General features: G+C 43.3%; 1 protein-coding gene across 1 annotated transcript in view; it reads right to left on the minus strand.

The window, feature by feature from the left end:
• Positions 1 to 18,846, minus strand: part of LOC135577527 (uncharacterized) — a gene marked incomplete at its 5' end in the record, with an annotated part of 175,148 nt that overhangs the window by 66,941 nt on the left and 89,361 nt on the right. Inside the window, one exon of the mRNA XM_065047662.1 lies at positions 8,260 to 8,284. Within this exon, the coding sequence (XP_064903734.1) occupies positions 8,260 to 8,284 (25 nt within the window). The remainder of the gene's footprint in view (positions 1 to 8,259; positions 8,285 to 18,846) is intronic.

Below are 18,846 nucleotides of genomic sequence, written 5' to 3' on the forward strand. Positions count from 1 at the left end.
GATCTGAAACAGGACTTCAATACGGTAAGGGAAAACAATACCCAATAAATATGACAGCCAAAATGGAGTTAGAAATGTTGAGGAATAAATTTATGACAATCTTACAGGCTGAATGCATTCGATTGGACTTGCAGATTTGTCTATGAAACAACCTGTGGCTATTGTGGGACAGTATGATGACATTGCTAGAAGACTGATATACCGACTGTTATATATCAACTGTCACTCTGATCAAGAAAATGCAGGGAATGAATTTAAGTCTTAATAGGCCATGATCCTTTTGTCATATATGTACCATTTGTGAAATTTAATTCTGATTTTTTTTTTATTTGTAATTTATGTCTTTGTAAATTGCACTAGCTGGTTTTTTTTTAACAGCACAGCTTTTGGCATGCATAAATGTAAATTGCTGCAGAACCTGCAAGTCTTTAACATCAGGTCATAGGCCATACTTGTATTTGGTCTGATCCTACATACTTGCAAAGTTTTTGTTGATGGTTCTGGGAAGTCTCATAAAGCTGTAGTGGTTTGGTGTGAAGATAATGACTGGCATCATTCTGTAAAAATTACTGAAGGTTCAACCCAATTAGCAGAACTTGGCACAGCTTTAAATTACTTAGAGCTTTTTAAGGAGGAACCTCTAAATTTGATTTGTGATTCTGAGTATGTAGTCAAGATCCAACGCATATTGCTAGTTTAAACTGGGTTTTTAAACTAACAAAGTCATGGGCTTTGAAAAAATGAAAACTATCTATCTACACAGACTCTTTTTTATAAAGGCATTTTAAAGAGAATATTTCAATGTAAACTTGTCTAATTTGTCTGTCTAACTGTAATTATATGAAGTGAATTACCTATTCAGGAGGAGTGTTGTGTTGTATTAAAAAAAATTATGTATGTAAGGAAATTCCTAGCCATTTTTTGTTAAGCTAAATTTTAAAGTAGCTGACATGGTAATTTTCCACACTTTGATCTAAAATCATTTAGCAGAAACCTGTGTAAAAAGAAGCAAATATCTTTACTGCTTAATGTAAGCACTCTGGCACATCATATCAAAAAACATTTACCTACAGTAACTCCACATGTGTTTGGGACTAGTCATAAGATTCTATCTCGTTTTTTGTAAGTTGATTAACATAAATTTCCTTTAACTACTTAAGCATAATTTGATACACAGCTGTTTGAGATAAATGCATTATGGTCACCATTTTCTATTGGTGTCATTCTTCTGAATTCATCAGCTGTTCATCAAGTGTGTCAGCAAAAACAAGTGGCACATGAAAAAAAAACTCTCAAGTGTGACTCCCCAAAGTCTTGTTCTAACCAACGTGAAGCTGCAACTTGTTGTTGGGGAGGTGCTTTGAAGTCATGAAGGTATATTGTAAGTTGACCTGATTATCGGAATGCTTCTTGCTAGTTTAATAGGCAGCAGAAAAGGAAAAAGAAAGCCTAATGTTAGCTCATGTTACATTATAACCCTTAGCAAATACGAGCGGTGAAGGGGCAGAGCTGAGCCGCTGATCCTGAGGGCTGCCAGAGCCCACAGGAATGCTTTTGCTTCAAAGCCCCGCCTGGGAGAGAAAAAAACAGTCTAGCACTTGCTCTCAAGAAGTGTCTTTGTCAACAAGATTGATGCAGATGCCAGCTGTGAGTGTCTGGAGAAGCTGGGCTGCCTATATCATCATCACAGGGGGGGTAGGTTTTATTTAAGATAGATGTGTACTGAGAATGGCTAATGATTTTGTCACCATATTCACCTTGAGAAGAATCACAGGTTTCAAACTCACTCTGTGCAGCTGGGTGAGCTTTGCCAGTCAATGGGGTAACTGGTAGTTTCCAAAAAGAAGTACAGAGCAGCACTCAGAAAAGACAGGCCATTTTCAGGTCACACAAGACAAATGACAGCTGCTGTTTCCTTAACATCAACATTTTAACATTATAGTTCTTCCTTGTTTCATTTCTTTTGCTTGTTTACAGTTTGATGCACAATCTTGCTTTGCAGTCTGCATAAATGCATACTCTGGGCAAAAGCATTAGCTAACGTTCATTGACTTTGTGATTCCTAAGGTCATGGAGTTTGAAATTTTTGGTTATACCCTATCAAATATACCAGTTACTACTGCTATAGGATAGTTTTCATGTGCAACTGCTGAATGCCACTCTCATTTTCTCGCAGGGGTGGTGTAAGAAATTATTTGCAATTGAGGGCTCCTGTCAGTCTAGTGAAGTGTTGCAGGAATTCCAAACAGCGAAAAGTAACAACTGGGTAGACTGGCTGAAAGACTGATCTTCTCCCAATGAAACTGAAATAACAGGAACACACCCTTATTTTCCCAGGTTAGTGATTACCTCAAATACAAAATGTCTGAGGCTACTTCTATTACTAGTTTAAAATTACATATTAAGAAATTAGAAGATGGTTGTAAACTGAGTGACTCCTAAGCTAGGGAATGACAAAGGAAAGTAATTAATCTCATCCTGTGTGTGCACTGTATTGGTGGATTACAGGGAAATGAAATGTTCTACCAGTTTTTATTATCACTGAAGTGATGATTACGTTTCGTAAGTTACTTTATCAATTCTTGTAAAGTAGAACTTACCACACCTACACGTGATGTACTACCACAGTATCAAGCCTTATGTAATCATTGCACCAAATATGATTTACCATTTAAAGGCTTTTACAGACTGGGAAACTTGCATTTCATAGCATTTTGTATACGTTGTCCATCAAGAGAAGGAGAGGGTGGCATACAGCAGCACTGTAATTCACAACCGTTGATTTGTAAAGGCTGGCTTATACTTTTGGTTTACTAACCTCTATTCACTATGGAATTAATATGGATCTCAGTCCTGTCAAGCCTTAACTGTGGCTTTAACTAACGTCAGATACCATGTAGTCAGCATGCATTTATGTCGAGGGTTAAGATTGCGGGGTGACAATAAAACCCTGGCAGATGTATTGTTAACCCCCTTTCCCCCCCCAACTTCCCCCTTTTTGCCCCTCCCACTCCCCCCTTCCCACTCAGGACAGGCAATCGGGAGGGAAAGAAGGACAGAGAGAAGAGAGTTGGAAAAATTAACAATGTTTTACTAATGCTACTAATAAGAATAGAGAAAATAATACAAAATATACAAAACCAATCCTGACAGTCTCAGCAACTGCAGAGCCGGCAAAGTCCTGGATTAGGCTGTGCAGCCAACCAGAGCTGGATTCAGTCTGTCACTAGGCCTCAGTTCGCAGGGACAACTAGCAAGGTCCTCTCCTAATGTCGGCTGTAAGCAGAAGGGAAAAAGCAAAGGCAAAAGGGACGAGATCCTAATGATCTCCCACTTTTATATGAAGTATGCATGTGAATGGAATGTTATACACAGTTGGTCAGTTGGTCACCGGTTTCTCGTTGCCCCTCTCGCGAGATGTCCATCCATGCTTATCTAATAAGTCTGCATTCCATTTCTATGTTTACCAAAACATGTGTCTGGTTCTCCAGGAAAATGCAGTTAATATGAAGGCTTTAGCTGACAGGCGAAATTCACTGAAAGAGAAACTTGTTTTTAACAAAACCAGGACATTCCACCTCTTATAATATGCTATTCACTGAATACTTAAACCTTATAAATACAATCTATCAATACAATCTAATTAATCACTACTACTATATATATATATACATATGTACATATATACACAGGAATAATTAATCAGTGGACCATCCTTTAAAAAGTTCATTAAGTTCATTTTGTCACAACAGTCTCCCAGGGAAGGAATAATGGTACAAGTGCATCTCATGACCACTGTTTGTGGGTTAAAGACATCAACTTCGAAGAAGTTGTCAGGCGCCACTCGAAGAAGCTAGCTTTGGTTTCATCATCACTGTCTTGATCTGAAAGACACTTATTAAACACTGTTAGTATGGCAAGTCACATCATGCAGTTCAGTATTGCATATTTTCACCTAAACTCAAATCCCCTTGAGGTACACACCGAACTTCTCCATCCTTAAGCATCACCCACCAGGTGCTGCCAGGTCCCTGGGCAAAAACAATCCCGCGAACGGGCTTGCTTTTGCCTGAAGCAGGAGTAACCCAGACGGCCTTTCCTAACATATTTTTCATGTGTACTGCAGGGACTTTATCTCCTTCTACAGTCCATAGAATTTCTGATTGGGCAGGCCTGGCTCGATTGGTTGATCCCCTGGTGTTGACCAACCAAGTGGCTTTTGCTAAATGTGAATCCCAGTTTTTAAAGGTTCCACCACCAAGTGCCTTTAGTGTAGTTTTTAGCAAACCATTGTACCTTTCAGTTTTCCCAGAGGCTGGTGCATGATATGGAATATGACATACCCACTCAATACCATGTTCTTTGGCCCAATTGTCAATAATACTGTTTTTGAAATGAGTACCGTTGTCTGATTCAATTCTTTCTGGCGTACCGTGTCGCCAAAGGACTTGCTTTTCAAGGCCCAAGATAGTATTTTGGGCTGTAGCATGAGGTACGGCATATGTTTCCAACCATCCAGTGGTTGCTTCCACCATTGTAAGTACATAACGCTTACCTTGACGTGTTTGTGGAAGTGTAATATAATCAATCTGCCAAGCTTCTCCATACTTATACTTTAACCATCGCCCCCCATACCATACAGGCTTAAACCGTTTCGCTTTTTTGATTTTGGCTCAAGTCTCACATTCATGAATAACCTGTGAAATAGTGTCCATAGTTAAATCCACCCCTTGATCGTGAGCCCATTTACATGTTGAATCTCTACCTTGATGCCCTGAAGTATCATGGGCCCACCGAGCTAGGAAAAGTTCACCTTTATGTTGCCAGTCCAAGTCCACCTCAGCTACTTTAATCTTAGCAGCTTGATCTGCTTGTTGGTTGTTTAGATATTCCTCAGTGGCTCGACTTTCAGGCACATGAGCATATACATGGCGAACTTTCACAGGCAGGCTCTCTAGCCGAGCAGCAATGTCTTGCCACAGTGTGGTAGCCCAAATGGGTTTACCTCTGCACTGCCAGTTGCTTTTCTTCCATTGCTGTAGCCACCACAAGGCATTTGCTACCATCCATGAATCAGTATAAAGTATTGGCCACTTCTCTCGTTCAGCAATGTCCAAAGCCAGCTGGATGGCTTTCACTTCTGCAAATTGACTAGATTCACCTTGTCCTTCAGTGGCTTCTGTAACTTGTTGTGTGGGACTCCACACAGCAGCTTTCCACCTTCGATGTTTTCCTACAAGACGACAGGATCCATCTGTGAACAGTGCATACTGCTTATCAGCCTCTGAAAGTGTATTATACAGTGGTGCTTCTTCAGCACGTTTTACTTCCTCCTCATCTGGAGACATCCCAAAGTCTTTACTTTCTGGCCAGTCTGTAATCACTTCTAAGATCCCTGGGAGATTGGGATTTCCAATTCGAGCTCGTTGCGTGATCAATGCAATCCATTTAGTCCACGTAACTTCGGTTGCATGATGTGGAGAGGGAACCGTCCCTCTGAACATCCAGCTCAGCACCGGCAGTCAAGGTGCCAGGAGGAGCTGTGCTTCAGTGCCGATCCCTTCTGAAGCAGCTCGAACTCCTTCGTATGCTGCTAGTATCGCTTTTTCAGTTGGAGTATAGTTGGCCTCAGATCCTTTGTATCCTTGACTCCAGAAACCTAAGGGTCGACCTCGGGTTTCTCCTGGTGCTTTCTTCCAGAGGCTCCAGGTAAGTCCATTATCTCTGGCTGTGGTGTAGAGCACATTTTTAACATCTAGTCCAGTTTGAACTGGTCCAAGGGCCACCACATGAGTTATCTCACGCTTAATTTGTTCAAAGGCTTGTCGTTGTTCCGGACCCCACTCAAATTGGTTCTTTTTACGAGTCACTCGATAGAGAGGGCTCACAATCTGGCTGTAGTCAGGAATATGCATTCTCCAAAAACCTACAAGGCCCAAGAAAGTCTGTGTCTCCTTTTTATTAGTAGGTGGAGACATTGCTACAATTTTGTTGATCGCATCCATTGGGATCTGACGACGGCCATCTTGCCATTTTATTCCTAAAAACTGGATCTCTCGTGCAGGTCCCTTGACCTTGCTTCGTTTTATGGCAAAACCAGCATCCAAAAGAATCTGAATTATTCTCTCACCTTTCTTGAAGACTTCTTTCGCTGTGTCGCCCCATACGATGATGTCATCAATATATTGCAAGTGTTCTGGAGCTTTACATTGCTCCAGCGTGGTCTGGATCAGTCCATGGCAGATGGTAGGACTGTGTTTCCACCCCTGGGGCAAGCGATTCCACGTGTACTGAATGCCTCTCCAGGTGAAAGCAAACTGCGGCCTGCACTCTGCTGCTACAGGAATAGAGAAAAATGCATTAGCAATGTCAGTTGTGGCATACCACTTAGCTGCCTTTGACTCCGGTTCAAATTGCAATTCTAACATGTCTGGCACAGCAGCACTCAGCGGTGGTGTAACTTCATTCAGGCCACGATAGTCTACAGTTAGTCTCCACTCATCACTAGACTTACGCACTGGCCAGATTGGGCTGTTAAAAGGTGAGCGAGTCTTACTGATCACACCCTGGCTTTCCAATTGACGGATCAACTTCTGGATAGGAATCAAAGAGTCTCGATTGGTGCGATATTGCCGGTGATGCACTGTCGTGGTAGCAATTGGCACCTGCTGATCATCAACCATCAGCAGCCCTACAACAGAAGGGTCATCTGAAAGACCAGGCAAATCAGACAGCTGTTCAGTTTGCTCAGTGTCCACAGCTGCTCTACCAAATGCCCACCTATACCCTTTTGGGTCCTTAAAATACCCTCTCCTGAGGTAGTCTATGCCAAGGATGCACGGAGCATCTGGACCAGTCACAATGGGATGCTTTTGCCAGTTTTTTCCAGTTAGGCTCATTTCAGCCTCTACAACAGTCAGTTCCTGGGATCCCCCAGTCACTCCAACAACATTAATGGATTGCGTTCCTTTATAAATAGAAGGAATTATTGTGCACTGAGCACCAGTGTCCACTAAAGCTTTGTACTCATGGGGGTGTGTTGTACCAGGCCATTGTATTTGTACAGTCCAATAAACTCTCTTATCCCTTTCCTCCACCTGGTTGGAGGCAGGGCAGCTCTAATTTCTGTTTTGCACAGTCTCTGGGTGTGAATTAGAGGTGCCTTCAAGAGCATCAGAATCTTTTCTGCCCCTTTTGTAAACTGGAGCAGCCACCTTCCTAGGAGTTTTTTCTTTTATTTCATGTACTCGTTCTTGAAGTTCTGAGGTAGGTCTTCCATGCCACTTATTCATGATTTCTCCCTGCTCATGTAGGAAGAACCACAGTGAACCTCATTTTGTGGGCTGCCTCTGTCCTCTCTCTCTCGATTGGAAATGCCTTCTCCTAATAGCTGAAACATAGGTTCGTACAGGTTGTGAATGGTATGTTTCTTCTCTGAGTTCTTTGATTTCTTGCAACAGCTTTTCAAACCGGTCATCAGATTTTTCACACAGTTTCTCTACAGCAGAGACACAAGCCCGTAGAGAACCAGCAAGGCTGTCCTCAAAGTTCCGGAGCTGCTCAATCACTTCAGTAATATTTTGTACACCTCCAGCTGACCAGACCATTCCTGCAGGTGGTGCACTTTGTACAAATCTGTGCCACAGAGGTCGTGTACAATTGATTCTACCTGGGTCTGTCCCCTCTTGGCTGTTTGGTCCAAAATAGATGATCTTTCGCACAGCTAATTCTCTCAGGAACTGGATACCTATACCTCTCTCCATAGTATTCCATTTCCCTAACTTGGATATACAGTCTTCCTTGTAGGGAAATCTTTCATAGCTGCCAGGAGTCGGGTCCAGAGGGTAGTGGCTTTAGACTCTCTTGAAATTGCCCTATCAATGGTGGAATCTTTTGATAGAGATCCCAGCTGCCTGGCTTCACCACCTTCCAATTCAATTGTTTCTGCCCCATTGTCCCAGCATCGGAGCAGCCAGGTTAAAATATTCTCGCCTTCATGACGACTAAAGTCTTCTCGCAGATCTCTCAGCTCACCTGGAGAAAAGGACCGAGTGGTGGTCACTTCATCTCCTCCCTGTGCTGATGATGCCCCTTGGGTTGATGTTGGCCCTGTGCCATCACCTGTTGCACGGGTAGTCTTTCTAGTGACTTCCTTACAAACGGCAACTGATGCTGATATGGGTTCACCATCATTTGATTCATTTCCAGAGTCTGAATGACTGTCACAGTGATTGCTGTGGTTACAGCAGCAACAGTGACCAGTGTGTGAAGAAGAGGGGGCTGCCTTGTTAGCCTTTGAGGCTGGAGAAGTAATGTTATCTGCAGCGACCTTGGCAGAGGAACTCTGCAGAGGAGCTGTAGCTTCAGCCTGCGAAGCCGCCGTTGGGGGGGGCAGTGGCTGCAGCGGCAGCTTTCTGTGTTTTGCTCTTTCTCGAGCGGCTAGGAGTGCTTTTCGCTAAAGCTTCCGAAGACGCACCACAAATCTCAGGACAAAAAAGAGACACAAACCTCCTGTTGAACCCCATTTCTCTTAACAGTAACAGAAACTGACACACATTCAGCAAACCAGATAACACCATCACAGTTCTATCAAAACTCCAAGGATATTCAAAGCTCTCTAAAACATTTGCGAACTGTCCCAGCGAAAAAACAAAAGTATTGTTAGTCAGCCTTTCTAAAGATTCGCTTGACCAATTAGCAAACACAGAGCCATACTGCTCTTTAATCTCTCCCAGAGGCTTTTCAAGGTAAAGCAGAAATTAGTAGAAATACATTAGCGGATGCAGTATAATGAAATAGACCAGTGACAAACCAAACAGTATCATCATGACCATTGTCCAGTTCCTTGTTATATGATGAATACTTCGATTTAAAAAGAAGGCCCAACACAGATATGGAATCAGTGAGCACAATGTAGAAAATAACTGATACAACTTATGCCATAACATCTTTAAATCAGTGTAATTCACTTTGCCTTAATACAACTAAATAATATCCAAAGCAAACAGATCCGCGAGTATCACAACTCTATGAGTTGGCACCGTGCCAAGAAAATTGAAAGGTACGTCAGAGCAGTAGAAAAGCCAAAAATTTTCAAATTTACCCCTTTCTCTTGCTCCACGTTGGGCGCCAATTATCTGTCGAGGGTTAAGATTGCGGGGTGACAATAAAACCCTGGCAGATGTATTGTTAACCTCCTCTCCCCCCGCCACTTCCCCCTTTTTGCCCCTCCCACTCCCCCCTTCCCACTCAGGACAGGTGATCAGGAGGGAAAGAAGGACAGAGAGAAGAGAGTTGGAAAAATTAACAATGTTTTACTAATGCTACTAATAAGAATAGAGAAAATAATACAAAATATACAAAACCAATCTTGAAAGTCTCAGCAACTGCAGAGCCGGCACCCAAAGTCCTGAATTACACTCTGCAGCCAACTGGAGCTGGATTCAGTCTGTCACTAGGCCTCAGTTCGCAGGGACGACTAGCAATGTCCTCTCCTAATGTCGGCCGTAAGCAGAAGGTAAAAAAGCAAAGGCAAAAGGGACGAGATCCTCGTGATCTCTCACTTTTATATGAAGTATTCACGTGAATGGATTGTTATACACAGTTGGTCAGTTTCTTGGACGCCGGTTTCTCGTTGCCCCTCTCGTGAGATGTCCATCCATGCTTATCAATAAGTTTGCATTCCATTGCTAGGTTTACCAAAACATGTGTCTGGTTCTCCAGGAAAATGCAGTTAATATGAAGGCTTTAGCTGACAGGCAAAATTCACTGAAAGGGAAACTTGTTTTTAACAAAACCAGGATAATTCAATAAAATTTTAAGAAAATGGCAGGAGGAAGTACTTGAAGTAGCTATTAATGTAGTCCTATTATGCAGTTAGTAGTAATGTTTCTTTTTCCTTCATATATAATATCTATAGGAATAAATTCAAATCTCGCTGTGCCATATCATATTTGCAAGAGGTATTAATCAATTAATTCAACATCTGCCTTAAAATAGGGGTTTAGGATAAATTGGTTAAGACTGTCAGATGAGACAGTCTAAAACAGATGACCATTTACCAGTGGTAAGCACCACTAGTAAACCTGGAAAAAATAAATATTTTTTTTTTTACATCCTGGCTGATGGGGATGTGAGGCCGGGCGGCAGCAGCCTGAAGGTCGCGCCGCTGACAGAGCGTCCCCGCCAAGCCCACCTCAGGACGGCGACGGAAACAAAAAGCCGCTGCCAACGGCTCCCGCCATCCAACGTCCGCGGCGTCGCGCGCGGCCCTCACCCTCTCCAAGATGCTGTTGATGGTGGCCATGAAGCGGGCATTGCTCCGACGCAGGGACTCCTCCAGGGACATGGCGCACGGGCTGGGCTCCTCCGCGGCGCTGCGGGAATGATAGCGGCCGCTCCGCACACGCACCCAGCCGTGCGCGTTTGCTCACCCCAACCCCAACCCGACTTCCACCGCCGTCAGACACTCCCACCCAGCCCCACGCCAATTAAAATTGCGCACCGACTCACCCCCTCCGCCTCTACCCCACCTCTGACTGGGTCTCGCACAGGCGCCGCAGCCCATCCGAGTACGCGGCCAGGAGCGCTTCTTATTCTGATTGGCTGCTAGAGCTCCTATTGGCCACGGGGTCAGGCGCAGGCGCAGCCCGCCGAACTCTGTGCTTGGGTTGGCGGGCGGTGGCGGCCCCGGCCTTGTGGCTGTTTCCCGACCGCGGGCTCCTCCTGTCGGGTGGGTCCTGGAGGCGTGGCCCGCCTGCGGGCTGTAGCCGCTGCTTAGCGGTCGTGGGCCGTGTGGGGTTGGGTGCTCTGAGGAGAGCTCTGCCAGCGGGAACGCTGCTGGGGTGAACGTGGCGGCCCAGGGGCCCCGTGGGGTGGCTGCTGTGAAAGCGGGTGCCGAGACCAGGAAATTCTGCTTTGCCTGCAAGGTGGTGCCCTGCCGTCGGCAAAAGGCCAATATTTTAAAAAAAGAGCATGAGCCACTTCATGTAAAACTGTTTGTTTGTTTGTTTGTTTTGACTTTGTTTTGTTTTTTGTTTGTTTGTTCTAAGCAAGGCTTAGCCAGGGCTCCCTGGGTCTGCAGGCTGTGCTGCCCCCCAGCTGGGGAGCGGTATAGACCGGGCAATCACAGAATCACAGAATGTCCTGTGATCCACAAGGATCATAGAGTGCACTGCACCAACGAGTTTCATTTCTATAGTCACCAAGGGTAGCATTAACATTTTGCAGTTTTATCCATTCATGCTTTAGCATATTGTCCTGGCACTTTTCACAAACCGACTGGATACAAGTGTCCATGACCATAGATTCCAGCAATTCCAGTTCCTGTGGTTCAAGATCTGCTTCTGGGAGGCAATTAATCCAAGGTGCCATGTTAGTATTATTGCAGTTTGATGCAATGCCTTTGCACCAACCTCTATTTTGAAACAGTTGTGTGATGCTGCTGTAGTCATCAAGGGGGATGCCAACCAAGCATGTGTGGAACGGGTTTTCTGGAGATGCCATAGCTAGGCATATGGAGTCCTGGTCAGTCATGTTGGCTAAAGTACTCCACATGTTAGACTTTGTCTGTGCGGGCATCCAAAACACAGCAGCTGCAACAATCATTGTCAGGAAGATAACACAGGTTTCACGTTTTGTGCTGGCAACCATTTTTGCCCTTGATCTGCAAAGACATAAGCATAACCTCTCCCCCAGGTTATCAATTGATGTGGCCTTTTCCATTGACCATTAACTAGTGATTTGGCCATAATTAATGTAGGTTCTTTCTGATTTAGCATGGTTTTGGGTCACACTTGCAAAGTATTTCGTCACATACAATGCTTTTGACAATTGGTTTTGTGGTGTTTTCCCTACTTCTCCCCCGTTTTTGTTTTAGAAAAGAACAGAACCAAAACAAAAAACACAGTTCAGAAGCAGATACGTGCATTGGACCTTGACTACGTACTCAGAAGCACAAATCAAATTTAGAGGTTCCTCCTTAAAAAGCTCTAAGGAATTTAAAGCTGTGCCAAGTTCTGCTAATTGGGTTGAACCTTCGATAATTTTTACAGAACGATGTCAATTGTTATCTTCACACCAGACCACTGCAGCTTTATGAGACTTCCCAGAACCATCGACAAAAACTATGCAAGTATGTAGGATCAGACCAAATACAAGTATGGCCTATGACCTGATTAAAAAGACTTGCAGGTTCTGCAGCAGTTTACATTTATGCATACTAAAAGCTGTGCTGTTAAGAAAACCAGCTAGTGCAATTTACAAAGACATAGATTACAAATAAAATAAAAAAAATCAGAATTAAATTTCACAAATGGTACATACATGACAAAAGGATCATGGCCTATTGAAACTTAAATTCATTCCCTGCTTTTCTTGATCAGAGTAACAAGCAGTATATCAGTCTGCTAGCAATCTCATCATACTGTTCCACAATAGCCACAGGTTGTTTCTATGTTGTAGCTATAAATAGACAGATCTGCAAGTCCAATCGAATGCATTCAGCCTGTAAGGTTGTCATAAATTTATTCCTCAAAGTTTCCAACTCCATTTTGGCTGTCATATTTATTGGATATTGTTTTCCCTTACCAGATCGAAGTCCCGTTTCAGATCAATCAGTGTAGTATTTGCTTTATGGAAACATTGGCCGTTAATACTAGTGGAAATACAGCATTTGAAATTTCCTTGGAGATTTCTCACTTGCACAAGCAGATCTGCGCCATCCAAGCAGCTTCTTGTAGCCTATGCAACTAAACAGAATTATCAGAAAACGTTATTTGAGCTTACAATTTACTTAACAAATCTTAACCTAGGAGAGGTATAGGAGTTTCTAACAACTATAAGAGTTCATGTATTTAAACTTTGTTCCAAATTTGGCATTCCATTGGTCTCAAAGAACGGCCTTTCTTTGGTTTTCTCTCATAACCTCAAAAACCAGCATGGTGAATTTACTAAGAAGTCACTTACAACTAATTACCACAGAATAAGTCTATTAACAAATTTTTGGTTTAATTTTCCAGTTTCATTAGAACTATGGATCCACTGGTGATGCCTTTAAATTTCACCCTCGGACTGCTCCATTCAGTATTACATCGCTGCAGTGGGGGGGAGAGAGAACCCTCCTTTCACTGATTTAAAAGCAGGCAGCCAGGTTTTTCCAGTTGTTTTTTCTTTCTTTGCAGTGTAGATATAACCAAGGTCATGTAGCTGGCATAATGGCTGGTACGAAGTAGGAGGCTCAGGGAAACTTCTCAGTTACAATGAGCTGCACACAGGCCTGGGATGTTTTGCTGTTTTGTTTTCCCATTTCATTCCAACTACACTTTATATGCAATTTCGAGTAGCTCAGATATAGTTACATTCCTTAGCTCCATTTACCTTTTACAATTTAGAGATGTCAAAAAGCAGTATAAACCAGTATAATAAACATAAATCCATTAGTCTGTTTTCCTAGATCCAAATCAGTTAATATTCTAGCAATTTTTAAATACAACCTCTTCCAAATTCACAGCTATCGTAGCATTTTAACAATTTAAATGCTTTTCTAACAATATAAGCAATCATTCTAATGTGTAAGGATGCATCCTAAGGGGAGGCAAGGTGGAATTTTAGCAGTGGAACCGGTTCCCATTTTGTAATTATCTCCCCAAACAAGATTCTTTTGGTACCAAACATGAATATGCAAGCTAAAATACTGAGCTCAGATGTGAAAACCATCTACCAAGTTCAAATAAGCAGATGGATCATAGTTACACCAATTAAAGACACTATCTCAATTTTTGCATTGCACCATGGGGATGCTTACTGCTCAGCCAGGTGGACGTACCTCTGGGTCTCCCAGGCAAAATAAGTCAGTGCGCGCTGGACCCCCATCAGCACCTGCCACCGCAGCGAGCTGGACAGGGCAAGGCCTTTTTGTTTTGTTTTGTTTGGTGTTTTTTTTTTTTTTGTTTTGTTTTTTTTAAGTGTCTCATCTGGTGCGCCACAGCTGTTATTCCAAAACCAGGATTCTTTACATGATGTGCATACGGAAAAACCAAATCCAGCACACCGAGATGAGACACAGCCTGTCACAGAGTTGCGTAAGTCTGAATGCCGGGATAAAGGTAGCATGCTAGAGAAAAGAAAAAAAAATAACAGCTACTACACACAAAATTTTACCATCACATTCACGCAGTAAAGAACTAAATTACTTATGATCTTCTATATTATCACAAAATGCACCCACAAAGAAAACAGGTTAATGAGGAAAGCATCTTGCAGACTTCAGCAAGTTTACTGTGACCTGTGTGTTATCAGCTAACTCTCTCTCAGCTTGTTGACGTTCAAACTGTTCCAGCTATAAAACTGTCTGTAATGATCTAATGATCTCTTGTAGAGATTTATTTTGTCCTGCTCTTCTCACCTTAAAAACAACATTAATTGCAACAAAGCAGTATGCTTCAAGATTCTATCCTCCGGCCACTTTTCCCATTCATCTAACTTAAACAGCAGCCAACACTGATGTCAATATTTATAAGATCTTCCTTCCTCATAATTCAGAGTGCTTTCCTAAGTTTTAAAACACCTCCCAATACTGATTTTTCAGGAACACAACTGAAAACAATTATTCCTGACCCCATCTTGCAAGTAAAAACCTTGAGAAGGGGGAGGGAGGGGTAGAAAACACAGGCTGCTTGCAGCACCACTGGGAAAAATGGGGAGAGAGTTTTACGGCGCACTGAAAAACAACTAGTAAAACAAGTAACTCACATTCCTAAGAAGCTGCTTGATTTTCAGAGAGGCAATACACAGAAACACATAATATGTACTGTAAAACTTGCAGATAACATGTTGATAGCAAACATTAGCATTCTCTACTGCTAATTTCAACAGCAATGCTTCGTTAGCTTCTAAGTTTTCAACCTGCTTATTGATGGCCTCTTGAAGATGGTCAATAAATTGCATGTAATTCTCACTGGCACCCTGATTAATAGTTGCAAATGATTTGGCTGCTTTGTCGGTTTCAGGCACCTTTATCATAGCTTGATATGCGAGGTCTGTTGACTGCCTCAGGATTTCAGAAAGTTATTGTGCCTGTAGTTGTGGTGTGTCAATTAGTGTCTCTTCCAGAAACGCACAGGGTTCCGTGGTTTAACTGTAATCGAAACTGGAGGTAAATCCCAGCTTTTTGGTAAGTTCAGTTTACGCTCTGAAACTCTACCCCCACCCTCAGGAATTCGCTTTTCAACAGTGTGGGAGGGGGGCGGGGGCAGGCTCGGGGGCTTAAATCCATAGGAATTACGGTATTTGGCTCAGTCTGGCTCACCACGGGGGGGTCCTCCCCACCTAAATCTCCAGGCAAGGGGGGATAGGAAAAAAAAAATGTCCATTTTTTTTCTTCTGCCACTGTTACGGCAGGGCAGAGGGTTGAACTGTGATCAATGGCGGTGACGCAGACGGCGGAACCGCGGTTGATGATGGTAAAGGAGAGGTTTGAGCCGTGATTGATGACAGCGGAGCAGTCGGCCGAATGCACCGCTCCGACCGGTGTTTCGAGGGCCCCTCCCGAGATCGTATATAACCCAACGCTGTTTTTTCATGTGAGTCTTTCATAGCTTTTATCTGATCTCGGGGCCACACATATGTATACGAGTCTTTCATAACTTTTTTCTGATCTCGGGGCCACACATACGTAAGCTCCTCCTTTACTCCTTTTAACTTTCCAAGTAAGTGCCGTGGATCCTTATCCGTGTCAGATAATATGGACTTGGGTGGTTTTGACGAATCCTTAGTAACAGGGGGGGGTCAGAGCAGTACTTAATCTTGCTTTTTTCTCCGAATCTGGCCCAGGAGAGCCAAGAAGACCATCCCCCTCCTCTGCCTTATCCTGTTGCTGTTTTAACTCTTTCAGAGTATCTAATAACAAGCGCCATGTCGTTAACAGTTCAGTTGCTTCCTTGGACCCTTGGGTAGCACTGTCAAACAGTTTATCCCCCAAGTCCATCCATTGTGACACACTAAATGCGGTCACAGGATTAACCTCTAAACCTTGTGCTTTGCCCCATAGCAACATTTTTCTTAAAGTCAGTTCCGGAAGGCTAACACCCTGCTTCTTCAGAAGCAGCTTCCATGTGGATAATACAGTACCCTCTTCTTTAGATAAGTTTCACCCCCCCTGTTCCCTGTAGCTCACCTACTCCTTAGCGTGGTGTATTTTCAATCGATCCGGATCTTCGGCAGCTCTCCTCGGCTGCTCTTATCAGCTGTACCAGGCTCCGTCTCCACAGCTCTTCTTCGGCTGTTCACAGCTTCACGCTGTCACCTTGTCATGCGAGATCCTCTTCAGGCAGGATCACGCCGGGGTCACCATATGTCGCGATTGAGACGGACAAACGACATGGATCAAGTTCTTTCAAGATGAAAGTAATAGATGCCATTTATTGCTACAAGTGCATTTTTATACAATTCTACCAGTTCATGTGTCTTTTCACTATTGGTTACAAGTTACAGCACTAACATCTCATTGGTTAATTTTTCTATCATTCATGTTATTCTTCTATCCCCTTCTCTCTCACGGGTACATCTCTCCTCTCTCTGGATACTCCTTTACTCCCATCCTTCTCAAGGGTAAATCTTAATATCTCAAGGCTGATCTCTACTCTCATATTTTCTGTCAAGACCCGCTGCAGTTTCCCACAGGAAGCTGTAGCCCCATGAGGTCTCCTCTCAGTCTCCTCCAGGCTGAACAAACCAAGTGACTTTAGCCACTCCTCATACAGCTTCCCCTCCAAACCCTTCACAACCTTGCAGCCCTCTTCTGGACAGTCTCTAGTGGCTTAATATCAAACTGTGGCTCCCAGTGGGGAGCTCTGGGCAAAGCAATACAGAATGTAACCTTCCTGTTGTGTTCCGCAGAAATGGCCAGAGGAACAAGGGCTGGAAAACTGGCCATCACGACTCATGCCCTTTCTGGTTGTTCTCCATTGGGTCCTGGAGGGTTGCAGGCCTGAGGCCACTGAGGAGAAGGGCTGGAACTGGCACCACCGAAAGCATTACCAGTCTGCTGGCACTGGTATTTTTGATATCATCCCATTCCTCTCCCAATATTCCTAAACCAACCGTTTTCTATAAATAAAGATTTAGTTTTTAAAAATTGCTATCAGTACATCAAGTTGCCTGGAACCTCCCATTCCAAAAACCTTTTCTATTTCACCAATATAAAGGCTTAGATGCATCTTTTCAGAATGGCATCTTCATAATGGCATCTTGTCTAAAGCTGACTTTTACTTATCTACTAACTTTTTATGTGTTCAGTTGTAATAAATGTTATTTTTTAAAATTACACAACTAAAGAAAAATACTTTTTTTCATCCATTTTTAAGCATTCTTACTATTATGTGGTTGTGAAATTTCCACAGTGTCGAGGTTTTGATTGCGGGATGACAATAAAACTGGCAGATGTATTGTTTACCCCCTCTCCCCCCACTTCCCCCTTCAGCCCCTCCCTCTCCCCCTTCCCACTGAGGACAGGCGATCGGGAGGGAAGGAAGGACAGAGAGAAGAGAGCTGGAAAAATTAAATATGTTTTACTAATGCTACTGATAAAATAGAGGAAAAGAATACCAAATATACAAAACTAATCTTGCAAGTCCAGGCAACTGCTCTGGCAGATGTTGGGCTGGCACCCGAAGTCCTGGACTGGACTCTGCAGCCAACTGGAACTGGGTTCAGTCTGTCACTAGGCCTCAGTTCCCAGGGACGACTAGCAAGGTCCTCTCCTAATGTCAGCCATAAGGAAAAAGGGACAAGATCCTTGTGATCTCCCACTTTTATATGAAGTATTCACGTGAATGGGATGTTATACTCTGTTGATCAGTTTCTGGTCACCTGTTGCCGTTGACTCGTTGACTCGTTGCCCCTCTTGTGAGATGTACATCCATCCATCCTCATCAATGACCTCACATTCCATTGCTGTGTCTATCTGGCTTTTCGGGAAAGCAGCTAATATGAAAGCTTTAGCTGACAGGCAAATTCACTAAAAGAGAAACTTGGTTTTTAACAAAATCAGGAGACACAGTTGACAAGTTTTGCATTAAGGCCTCACCCTGTTTTTAGCAGGTCTTACCCTTTTTCTGGTTCTGCATTAAGGACTTACTGTTTTTCAAGGTACGATTTTTCTGCCACCACTGCATGGGCCCCTGTGGTCAGTGGTTAAATCACATTTACAAGAGTAGCAAAGTGTTGATTTCAGCTAGCAGGATGAGAAAAGACGAGTGTTCAAATATGCAGATGGATCACAGTTACACTAATTTAAGACAATATCTCCATTTTTGCATTGCACCTTTGGGTCGCTTACTGCCCAGCCAGGTGGAGGCACCTCTGGGTCTCCCTGACAAAACAGGTCAGTGCGTGCTGGAGCCCCATTGACACCTGCTCCTCCGCCACCACAGCAAGCTGGACAGGGCAAGGCTGGTGCACTACAGCTGTTATTCCAAAACCAGGATTCTTTACATGGTGTGCATACGGAAAAGCCAAATCCAGCACACTCAGATGAGACACAGCCTGTCACAGAGTTGCGCAAGTCTGAATGCTGGAATAAAGGTAGCATGCTGGAGAGAAAAATAACAGCTACTACACACAAAATTTTACCATCACATTCACGCAGTAAAGAACTAAATTACTTATCACAAAATGCACATTTTGAGTCACCAGATTCTCATGATTTAACAGACTGTGAACTTATCGTACCATATAGCAAAGACCTACCAAAATTGCAACATGCTTAAACAGATACCCACAAAGAAAACAGGTTAATAAGGAAAGCATCTTGCAGACTTTAACAAGTTTTCTGACCTGTGTGTTATC

This window comes from Columba livia (genome assembly GCF_036013475.1).
Source record: "Columba livia isolate bColLiv1 breed racing homer chromosome W unlocalized genomic scaffold, bColLiv1.pat.W.v2 SUPER_W_unloc_5, whole genome shotgun sequence".
In the NCBI taxonomy this organism is placed as follows: domain Eukaryota; kingdom Metazoa; phylum Chordata; class Aves; order Columbiformes; family Columbidae; genus Columba; species Columba livia.